At 36.0% G+C, this 12,128-nt stretch overlaps 1 protein-coding gene across 1 annotated transcript; it reads right to left on the bottom strand.

The window, feature by feature from the left end:
- Window positions 1-3,633: 3,633 nt before the first annotated feature.
- LOC129877034 (subtilisin-like protease SBT3) lies at window positions 3,634-6,154 on the bottom strand. The gene has a single exon (XM_055952515.1). It carries the CDS (start codon window positions 6,118-6,120, stop codon window positions 3,799-3,801), a length of 2,322 nt encoding a protein of 773 aa, XP_055808490.1. The 5' UTR covers window positions 6,121-6,154; the 3' UTR covers window positions 3,634-3,798.
- Window positions 6,155-12,128: the final 5,974 nt, after the last annotated feature.

Raw genomic sequence — 12,128 nt, 5'->3', positions numbered from 1 at the left:
TTTTATTTGTATTATTTTCTGTTTAGAATTCATACAACAACAACAACATACACAGTAAAATCCTACTAAGTGGAGTCTGGGGAGAATAGAGTGTATGCATACCTTACTATGTTTCTATTGGCGTGTGTACTATTTCTTTCAAACCGGAAAATAATGAAAGAAAACATCACTAGTAGGTTACAGTAAAATTTGTTGTTGTCAAGGCAAAAACTATGCATTTAGTCTCTGCATAATATACTGTCATGACCCAACTCCGTAGGTCATGACTGGTGCCCGAGCTGGACACACGTGTACATACTTGTTGGCTATATGATCAATCCACAACTAAACATAATATGGAACCTATCAAGACCAAAACATAGTCTCAGAACTGTCGCATAAATATTTTTATATATCAAGCAACCTGTCTCCGGAAGAGTCACAACCATCAAAAGATAACATAGTACGTAAGCCGACAACGCTGTCATAATGTGTGGGAATGTCCCAACTATATGTATATATATACGCAAGACGACAAGGCCGCCACTACACACAACACCCCAAAACATAAGTCATACTAGAACAGCTGGACAACATCTAAATACAACCCACACATATGTCTACAGACCTCTAAGAGTATTAACAGTAGTATATGACGGGACAGGGCCCCGCCGTACCCCTAGATAAATAAATATATACATCAAAATGATCTGTACCAAAAGTCTAAGCTCCGGGACAATGGAGCACTCCAAGATAGCTGAATAGGAATCCTAAGCTGGCGGATCACCAAAGTGAGAATCTGTACCTGCGGGCATGAAATGCAGCCCCCCTCCCCCCGAAGAAAGGGGGTCAGTACGAGATGTGTACTGAGTATATAAAGCGTGAAATACAGTAAGAAAGATAATAACTAAAGTAGAGGTTCCAGGAGACAAGTATGATAATCAAGAAATCATTGTACCTATGCTTTATGAAATAAAATCATGCATGATTATATCATATATCATATTTGGCCCATTATGGACTCGGTGAATCTGTCATATACACGTATATCATTCTCGACCCATCACGGGGCTCGGCGCCATCATCACATCATGTCATCATATCATATCATCATCATATAAATATATATACTGTACCCGACCCTCTAGTGAGGAACTTGGTGAACAATGTAGTGAAACTGTGCACGAATACATACCCGGCCCGGGACTCGGTGAAAGATGTAATAACAGTATGCACGAGCAGAGTAGTGAGTAACCATATGCATTTAGATCATCATTTGAGACTCAATAGATAAGTAGACTAACTAACAATTGAATATCAAAACGATAGTCATATTAAGTACTCTTTGAATGTCATTATGAACTATATTAAATAAAGCTTCAAGGATAATAGACACGTGTCAAGATAATGCGAGACAACTTATGAAAGTTAAGGACATTAATCATTATAGAGTCTTTAAGAATAGGAACTTTCACGTACCAACTACTGACCAACGTATAGAAGACTCAAGGGAAGTAGCTCAACTACTTTAAGAGTTTTAACGTCAAGAAGTGAATAAGAATCAGGAATCATACTCGGCACCTATGAATGGAATTAATCCAAAGCTCATATCATGTATCACTTATATCTAAGACATGCCAAAAGAAAGAAAGGATAGCTTCACATACCTTCAATGCTTATTCGTAACACAATACGTATACGTTGCCCATAGTGTCAACCTATATTAAGACGTTAAGCACTATGGTTAAGCTATGGAAGGGCATAAAACGTACTGTATCGATAGTAGGTTATTTCTAGATAATTAGACAGCACCTCCCTATATCACTCACTTTCCTCACATCCAAGCCAGCCATACAACCACCAAGTAGCATTAACAATCACACGTTACAACCATCCCTTAAAACAATTACAACTCCAACTTGGAATATCAAATTCTTCTATTTTCTTTATACAATCAGTCACGATAATAACATCAACATTAAATTTAATTAACTCAATTATTTCTAGATTACGGCAGCCCATTAATTACCATCAACCCAATGCAAGTCTTAACTCTTAATTCCTCAAATCAACAAGAACAACAACACACCCAAAATAGCCCCCAACTAACAACGCTCGATACTCTCACGGACACCTACGAACATGCCAAACGGACCATCTACGTTCATTATACATTACTTAATACATTCTTTCCATCTAAGTTCATGAACTACACCAGCAACCACACGTTAACAACATCACTTTCTTATGTGCAAGAAAATTACATTAACATCATGTAAACTTCTACAGAAGCCCACACAACAATTACAACTTCCACTTTAACCATTTAATTCCTTTATTCTCATTACATAACCCATGACAGTAACAACCAAAATATTAATCCAATTCGACTCACCAACTTTAATTAAAACAACCCCTACGGCTTCAACAACATTCCAATGTTCACATACATAATTTCATACATCCAATTCACTTTTACACATTCAAAACACGTCCAAATTCATCCTAAACATATAGAAAATGATTAACTCTTACATTAACAAATTGGCTTCTTAAGTTGGCTGAAACTTGTGGATTACACGTTAGGCCTTCTTGCTGCTCCAATAATTAGTTCACGTTGTTAATCACCTCTAATTAATCGAAAAATACCTTAGAAAATTGATGTGGGGATCAGAATTTGGGAGCTTGATTTGCTCAGCCATGGCCGTGAGTTGCCATGGCTTGGACTCTCTTTCCTTTTCTCTATATTTTCCAATGGTTGAAGATGAAAGAAATGAGCTTCTTAGTCATCAAATTGGGTATATATAGATTGCATAGGGGTTGGTTACGTGTCCACCCTTATGACATGTGTCCATTGTTGACATGTGTCCCATTATCATCCACACACCAATCAGATCCTGCCACATGTTTTGGTGGGGCCCACTTAGTTGTCTAATTAAGTTAATTAATCATAATTAATCACTAGCCCCCACTTAATTCCTATCACAAGTTTGTAAGTAGTTGCATCGCCTACTTGCTCTTTTCATTTAAAATGCAGTCTACGTATTCTAAGTAGGTGCATCACCTACTTGTTCTTTTTAGTAGGTTAGCAATTAGTCTTACCTTAAGAACCCGTGTGATCCTTGCTACTTAAGCTAGACGCATAATTAAGTAGCTTAGTTATGTAAGACATCCAAACCAGTAGTTTAAGCAAGTCGGTCGATTACTATGACAAATTATTTGGCTTCGAACCCTTTTCAAATCCTTCCAAATCTATTTCAAACCATCACTACTCACATAGAACTAGTTTATGCAAAATATGGGGCATTACATCCTCCCCTCCTTAGGATCATTTGATAACGTCATGGATAACATGAATCACATGGCAGCTTTAGAGGAGCTTAAAAACGTTCCAGCGTACAAAAGTACGGGATATAACATATGCTCTGTAGAATTATCTTGTGACATATTGTGAATGTTGCGACTGATTAATGATCCCTATTGCTGATCTTGATTTTTAAAATCTCTTAGTAGAAATGGAAGAGAAACTTCTGCTCTATAGTCATACGTATCAATCATATAGATGATAGGACAGGGCTAAGGCAGTGCTCTCGAAGGACATTAGGATGAGCATGCAATATAATTGCTTGGTAACTTCTATGTAGCAACAAAATATTAAAGAGCGACAAAGTCTTGCTTTATTGGTAACACAAGAAAAAAACATTATTCAACAATTACTTCAAACATACAAGTGCTATGCCAGAATACTTCCAGCTACTTTAACAGAACTCTCTTGGGGTTGGGAGAGTTACAAACTTAAACTGTAACAATTTTGTCAACTCAATCATTTTCGTTCGGGGCATCAAGCGCTGGAGCTACTACTATAGGACTTCTTACGGTGTGATGACCGTTCTCTTCCACCCAAGTGATTGAACCAGATTGTGCTTGGTCGATTGCAATACCTTTGTAACGTATGGTCAGAGTGTAGTCCTGCTTCTGATTTTTTTTCTCAAACACCAAGGTCTGCGGAGAGATAGAAACTGTCGAGTTTTTTGGTGCTTTCACTTTTACTTTGTACTTAGCTGCACCAGGTCCAACATTTGTGACTGTCCTCCTGAATTTCTGCTCCAACCAGGTGTAGTCCCCATTCGGGATATAGAGGGCAATAAATGATGGGTAATTGATATCATCGGATGGATTTGCGCAGTTGTGCTTAGCTGATGATCTAGCAATTGTCTTGAATTGCTTTTCTGTGAGATTCATGGAGCAGAGAAGATTCACGTAGTCTTGTGGAGTTGCATCATATATCAGGCCTGGATCAACTGCACGGTTTGGATCAACGAGTCCGGCTCCCATGGATAAAGATGTAGCAACGCTGGTTTTGAGGTAATCCTTGGTCTTGATGGGTTTTCCAGTATTATCCAAAGGGTTGGCAGTGGTCATCATCGCAGATCGAATAGCTGAAGGACTCCAATCAGGATGTACTCCTTTTAGCATTGCAGCAATTCCAGAAATGTGAGGAGCAGCCATGGAAGTGCCTGAAAGAAGACTGTAATCACTATCCAAATATGTGTCGACACCAATAACTGAAGCTGAAACGTTCGATGGCCAGGCTGCTAAAATTAACTCCCCTGGTGCCATAATATCTGGCTTTGCAACTCGTAGATAGCTTAGGGAGGGACCTCTCGAGGAAAATGCAGAAACAACTGGAGCAGGCTTAACATCAATACGTGTTTCCTGGAAACTGATGCTGACTTTTGGTTTAGCACTTTTTTTTGCATAGTCCACCACCTTTTCCCATTCCTTGCTACTAATTACAGCTCCAGGATTCGGAAAAAAATTGGATGTCAATACATCCGGATCTAAATAAACATAGATTGCGCCTCCAAATTTTGCCCTTGAGATAGCCACCATTTGATTAGAGACTGATATGTATTCTTGTGCATGGCTATAACAAATATGGATGCTATGTGCTGCATTAGGAACTTGGGCTAAATCATCAGATGAATCACAAACAAAGCTTTCATTGTAAACCAAAGCAAAATCCTTGATGGTGGTCTTCACTGGAAACAAGCTAAATCCAGTAATCTTTAAGACATTACCAAAAGTTAAAGTCCCCGAAAATGATCGGTCAGTACTGCCTGATGCCACAGTGAAGATCCAGGGGACTCCATTGGATAAAGTTCCCATTTCAGGACCATTATTCCCAGCCGAAGCAGAAACTAAGACACCCTTCATCATGGCACCAAAAGAAGCGATTGCAACAGAATCTTCATACAATGGAACTCTGCCCCACCCATAAGAAATTGTTATTATGTCAACACCATCTGCAACAGCTTGGTCCATAGCAGCAAATAAATCAGAAGTGACCGCCCCTTCTTCAAAGCTAAACTTATACACAGCTATCCTAGCTCGTGGCGCCATACCTCTTGCTGTTCCAGGAGCATATCCAAAATATGAAACTCCTTTAACAAAACTACCCGCAGCAATTGAAGCAACATGAGTGCCATGACCTCTCGTATCCCTTGCAGAATTCATGGAAAGAATAATAGTAGGATCGCTAGCCAAAAGCCCCTTACTGAAATAATTAGCCCCAATGAGTTTCCTGTTGCACAATGAAGAATTGAACTTTGTACCTGGCTTGCAAATACCTTTCCACTTTTTTGGTATTTCAGATAGTCCATCATCTCTGAAACTAGCAGATTCTGGCCAGACACCGGAGTCGAGTACACCAATGATCACATCTTGACCAAAACCAGAAGCCGGCCATAGCCCAGAAGCAGGATTGAGCTTAAGAAACTCAGGGGAATGTGTCGTGTGAGCTTCAACAGGCCTATCTTTATAAGCTGAAAGAAAGCCTGGTGACTTCTTAAGAGCTTCAAATTCATCTTTAGATAAAACAGCACTGAAGCCATGAAGGACATTGTCATAAGAATAAAGAAGCTGTGGAACTGGATGATAGCCATTTTGTGTTGTGGGAGATTCAATCTTGATGGTATCAATAATGGAAGAATGCCAGTTTTGGTGACTAGCAAAGATTTTAGGCATAAAAGATTTGTCCAAATGGACAATGTAAGTAGACCTCTCTGCTGAGGTTCCTAAAAACAAAGAAAGACACAACAGAAACCAAGAAAACATGAGAAAAGGTACTATTGTCTTCATAGTTGTATCTTTTTATTTGTGTTTTCCTACTATGACATAGCCTTCTTATACACACACTACGTAACAGTAATTGTGGATTAATTTCAAATTTTCAATGGATGGTCCCTTTACTAGTATTGTTAGTTTCAGTGGAGCTGTGGCCACTTTTGTTAATCGAAATTGAAGTGGACATGCACTACACAAACAGGATTCTTGTACATGCACCAATTTATATTTGAAATGATAGATTGAGCCTATAATATATATTAGAGATAACTGTCAAAAACACATCTAAATTATTCTTTTTTTTGGAGTTTCATACTTAAACTATTACTTATTAGTAAAGACGGAAGAGCTACTTTTTTTGTTTACTTCAAAAAAATTCTTTAAAAAAAGTACTTCATGTTATAAAATAAATTAGCTTGACAAAATTAGGAGAGAGTAGAAGGAAGAAAGAAGAATAGAGGAGAAAACTTCCCGTGTCTTCATATTCTCCATTCTTACATTGAGAAGGGCTATTATATAGCCATAAAATGAATGAAATAACAAGTGGGCAACTTGCCCACTATAAGTGGGCCCCACTGACAATTGACATTCATTTCTTAACACTCCTCCTTGGATGTCTATGTGTAAAGAAAAATTCTAGAGAAAGAATAAATATACATAGTTATCCTGAACATCCATAGATGTTGTGCCTCGTTAAAACCTTACTAGAAAAAACCCAGTGGAAAAAAGCCTAATGAAGGAAAAAGAGTACACACATTTAGTAATACGCTTTGATTGCTGCCTCATTAAAAACCTTACCTTGAAAACCCAGTGGGAGAAAAACCTTGATTAAGGAAAAAAGAGTGCAACGCGTATTTTACTCCTCCTGATGAATACTTTATTAGATATTTTGGAGACGGCGCATTCCAATATTATATCTTAGCTTCTCAAAAGTTGATATTGGTAATACCTTTGTGAAAAATCTGCAAGATTATCACTCAAACGAACTTGTTGTACATCTATATCACAATTCTTCTGTAGATCATGTGTGAAGAATAATTTTGGTGAAATATATTTCTTTCTGTCTCCTTTTATGAAGCCACCTTTCAACTGAGCTATACACGCAGCATTGTCTTCGTATATAACTGTGGGTACTTTAACATCATTTTCCAGAACGCATCTTTCTTTGATGAACTGTATCATCGATCTCAACCACACACAATCTCTACTTGCTTCATGAATTGTTATTATTTCAGCATGATTTGAAGAAGTAGCAACAATAGATAGCTTTGTAGATTGTCATGATATAGCAGTTCCTCCGCGTGTAAATAGATAACATGCTTGAGATCGAGCTTTATGTGGATCTGATAAATAACATGTATCTGCATAACCAATAAGGTCTGCACAAACTTTGTTAGTATAAAACAAACTCATATCAATAGTACCATTTAGGTATCGCAAAATAACTTGATACGGTTCCAATGCCTTCACATTGGGGATGAAAGATACCTTGCCCGCAAATTAACAGAAAATGTTATATCAGGTTTGGTTGCATTAGAAGGATACATAAGTGCACCAATTGCACTGAGATATGGTACTTCAGGACCAAGAAGTTCTCCATCCTCTTCTAGAAGTCGAAATAGATCTTTTTCCACTTCAAGTGATCGAACAACCATTGGAGTACTTAATAGATGTGCTTTGTCCATGTAAAATCTTTTTAAGATTTTCTCAGTGTAGGCATATTGGTGGACAAAGACCCCGTCTACTAAATATTCAATTTGCAGACCTACACAGAGTTTTATCTTTTCAAGAGCTTTCATCTCAAATTCTTTCTTTAGATATTCAATCGCCTTTTGTACCTCTTCAGAGGTTCCAATGAGATTTATGCCATCAACATAAACGGCGAGTATAAAAAACTCTGATTCCATTTTCTTAATAAAAATATATGGACAAATGACATCATTTATATAACCTTCATTTATTAAGTACTCACTAAGACGATTATACCACATACGTCCTGATTATGTCAGACCATATAATGATCTTTGCAATTTCATTAAGTACATCTCCTGAGACTTATTACATGCTTCAGGCAATTTTAATCCTTCTGAATTTTATGTAAATTTCATTATCAAGTGAACCATAAAGGTAAGTTGTAACTACATTCATTAGATGCATTTCAAGATTTTTACGTACAGCTAAACTGATAAGATATCGAAAAGTTATTCCATCCATAACAGGTGAATATGTTTTTTCATAGTTGACCCCGGTCTTTGAGAGAATTCTTGTGCAATAAGACGTGTCTTGTATCTTACAATTTCATTTCTCTTATTTCGTTTTCGCACAAAAACCCATTTATAGTCAATTGGTTTTACACCTTCAGGGGTTTGAACTACATGTCCAAAAACCTCACGTTTAGCAAGTGAGTCTAATTCTAATTGAATTGCCTTTTTCCATTCTGGCCAATCACATTTACGTCGACATTTTTCGATGGATTTAGGCTCAAGACTTTCACTATCTTGCATGAGGTTAAAGGAAACATTATATGCAAAAATATTATTCATCATAATTTATGATCGATCTAAATTTATCTCATCACCAGTAGAACTTATTGAAAGTTCTTCATTCACTTGAGTCTCGAGTTTACTGATTTCTTCAAGAATATTAGAATTACTCAAATATTGACATTCTTTAGGAGGTTCTTGTGTAGTATCATTTTTATTATTTCTCACACTTCTCTTTCTAGGATTTTTATCCTTTGAACCTAATGGTCTACCACGCTTCAGGCGTGTTTGGGATTTAGAAGCTATGATACTAGTAGATGGTCCTTTTGGGACATCAATTCGGATAGGCACATTCGCTGTGGGATATGTGACTTAGTTATCCGTTGCAAATTTTAAATGTATCTGACATTTCATTTGCTATTTTCTGTAAGTGGATGGTCTTCTGGACCTCCTGCTCACATGTGCAGGTGCGTGGATCAAAATGAGATTGTGATTAAACTTTTCACGCAATTTCTTTTTCTTTTTCGAGTTTCTTTTTCTCTCCCACTAATGGTGGATAAGTTGTTTCATTAAACCGACAATCTGCAAATAGAGTAGTGCATAAGCCTCTAGTCAAGCAAATATACCACCTTCGTTGAGGACCCATATTTATACGTTATGGTAGTGTTACAAGCAAATATACCACACAATCAAAAATTTGTAGATGAGCTATATTTGGCTTATGACCAAATACTAATTATGACAGAGAGAATTTATTATAATGTGTCGATCTGAGACGTACAAGTGCTGTTGCATGTAAGATAGCATGACCCCAAACAGTAGTTGGCAATTTTATTTTCATTAGTATAGATCTTGCTATCAATTGTAGGCGCTTAATAAATGACTCTGCAAGGCCATTTTGAGTATGAACATAAGCAACAGGATGTTCAATTTTTATCCCAATTGATAAGCAATAATCATCAAAAGCTTGGGATATAAATTCTCCAACATTATCAAGGCGAATGACCTTAATTGGATAATCTGGGAATTGCGTCCTTAATCTTATTATTTGTGCTAACAACTTCACAAACGCCAGGTTGCGAGATGATAAGAGGCATACATGAAATCATCTAGATGATGCATCTATTAGGACCATAAAATATCTAAACAATCCACTAGATGGATGACTAGGTCCACATATATCTCCATGTATACGCTTTAAAAAGCTAGGAGATTCGATGCCAACCTTCAGGGTCGATGGTCTGGCAGTTAATTTGCATTGATAACAAGCAGCACATGAAAATTCATCATTCGTAAGAATCTTCTGGTTCTTTAACGGATGTTCAGTTGAATTTTTAAGAATTAATCTCATCATTATTGATCCGGGATGACCTATCCGATCATGCCATAGCACAAATGTATTTAGATCAGTAAACTCCTAGTTTACAATCATATATGCTTCAATTGCACTAATTTTTGTATAATATAGGCCAGACGACAAAGTTAGTAATTTTTCCAAAATATATTTCTGTCCTGAAACACTCTTGGTTATACCAAGATATTCAATATTCATTTCATTTAGTCTCTCAACATGATATCCATTTCTGCGGATATCTTTAAAACTTAACAAGTTTCTTGGGGATTTAGAAGAGAATAATGCATCTTCTATAATAATTTTTGTTCCCTTAGGTAAAATTATAGTAGCTCTTTCGGAGTCTTCAATCATTTTCAAATTACCAGAAATTGTAGTAACATTTGTTTTTTCTTTTAAGCAAGTTGGAAAAATATTTCTCGTCTTTAAAAATTGCATGAGTTGTTCCACTATTAATTACACAAATATCCTCGTGATTGATCATTGATCCAAACAAAATTTGAGGCATATCCATATTTTTATTCAAAAAAAAATAAAGTAAATATTATAATTAAAACATAGTCCATTACACAAATTTTATTTATTTACACTGATTAGAAAAATACAAACATATCATTTAGTACGGACAAATAAAAAGAAAATTCTTTAAATATTATTAGGCTTATCAATATTCATATTATCGTCTGGAAAATTAAAGAAATCAGTTACATCAAGGTGCATAGACTCAATATTATCTTTAGAAATAAAAGTTGTCTCTGGATTATTTTCTGTCATTTTCAAGGATGCTTGATATAGCTGAACCAGACATTTTGATGATCGACAAGTTCGCGACCAGTGCCCACACCTCCACATCTATGACATATGCTTTCTAAATTTTTTTTAGGTAAAGCTTCAAGCTTTTCACTCTTTTTTTATACTGCTGATCATTTTTCGGTGCCAGTCGAGCATCATGATTATAATTTATTCTTCGACCACGATCATTACTGGGGTCATGACCTCTTTCTCGTTGGTTATAATTTGTCCGATTCACTTCAGGGAGTGACAAAGAACCAACGGGCCGACTATCATGATTTTTCATTAATAGTTCATTGTGACGTTCAGCAATAAGAAGGTGAGATAGTAATTCAGAATATTTTTTAAAATCCTTTTCGCGATATTGCTGCTGTAGGAGCATATTTGTGTGTGGAAATGTGAAGTATGTTTTTTTTAGTTTATCTTGCTCAGTGATTTCTTCTCCGCATAAATTTAACTATGCCATTATTCTAAACAAAACAAAATTATATTCAGTTATATTTTTGAAATCCACTAATCTCAGATTTAGCCAATCATGACATGCTTGTGGAAGCATGACCAACTTCAGATGGTTATATCTTTCTTTTAAATTTTTCCACAGTTTAAGAGGGCCTTTTAATGTGAGATATTGTAATTTTAGCCCATCGTCAAGATGGTGGCGGAGAAATATCATGGCTTTGGTACGGTCTTGACTAGATGTCGTGTTGTCATTTTTGATGATGTCTGCCAGATCCATCGATTCTAGATGAATTTCGGCATCTAGTGCCCAGGATGAGTAGCCTTTACCAGAAATATCAAGAGCAACAAATTCAAATTTTGAAATACTAAACATTTTAAGAAAATAAAATTCTTACCATTTTTATTACCTTCTAAAAATAGCTGAAGCCTCGTGCTGATAACATGTTATAAAATAAATTATCTTGACAAAATAATAAGGAGAGAGTAGAAGGAAGAAAGAAGAACAAAGGAGAAAACTTTTCGTGTCTTCGTATTCTCCATTCTTACACTGAGAAGGGCTATTATATAGCCATAAAATGAATGAAATAACAAGTAGGCAACTTGCCCACTTTAAGTAGCCCCTCTAACAATTTATATCCATTACTTAATACTTCGTGATTGGTTCTAACAAATATCTTTTTTTCCACTCACATAACACTTACATATTTTTTTAAAAAATTACAAAAAAAACAAATATCATATGTTTCTCTTTTAAATGTATCAAAAAATCCCCAAAAAGTTTTTCGATTAATCAATTCACCACGACAACCCAATCTCTTCTTTTCTGTAAAAGATACCATAAATCTTGTCATTACCATTCTTTTGTCCTTCAAAATGTGATACATTAGAAACACATTTTGTATATGGCAATAAAAAAATATTGTCATTGATTGGTATAT

Source organism: Solanum dulcamara, chromosome 12 (genome assembly GCF_947179165.1).
Source record: "Solanum dulcamara chromosome 12, daSolDulc1.2, whole genome shotgun sequence".
In the NCBI taxonomy this organism is placed as follows: Eukaryota; Viridiplantae; Streptophyta; class Magnoliopsida; order Solanales; family Solanaceae; genus Solanum; species Solanum dulcamara.
This window is presented reverse-complemented; position numbering and strand designations above follow the sequence as displayed.

What these genes read in the sequence shown, in the direction of transcription:
- LOC129877034 (XM_055952515.1), bottom strand. Translation starts at nt 6,120, where the DNA reads ATGAAGACAATAGTACCTTTTCTCATGTTTTCTTGGTTTCTGTTGTGT.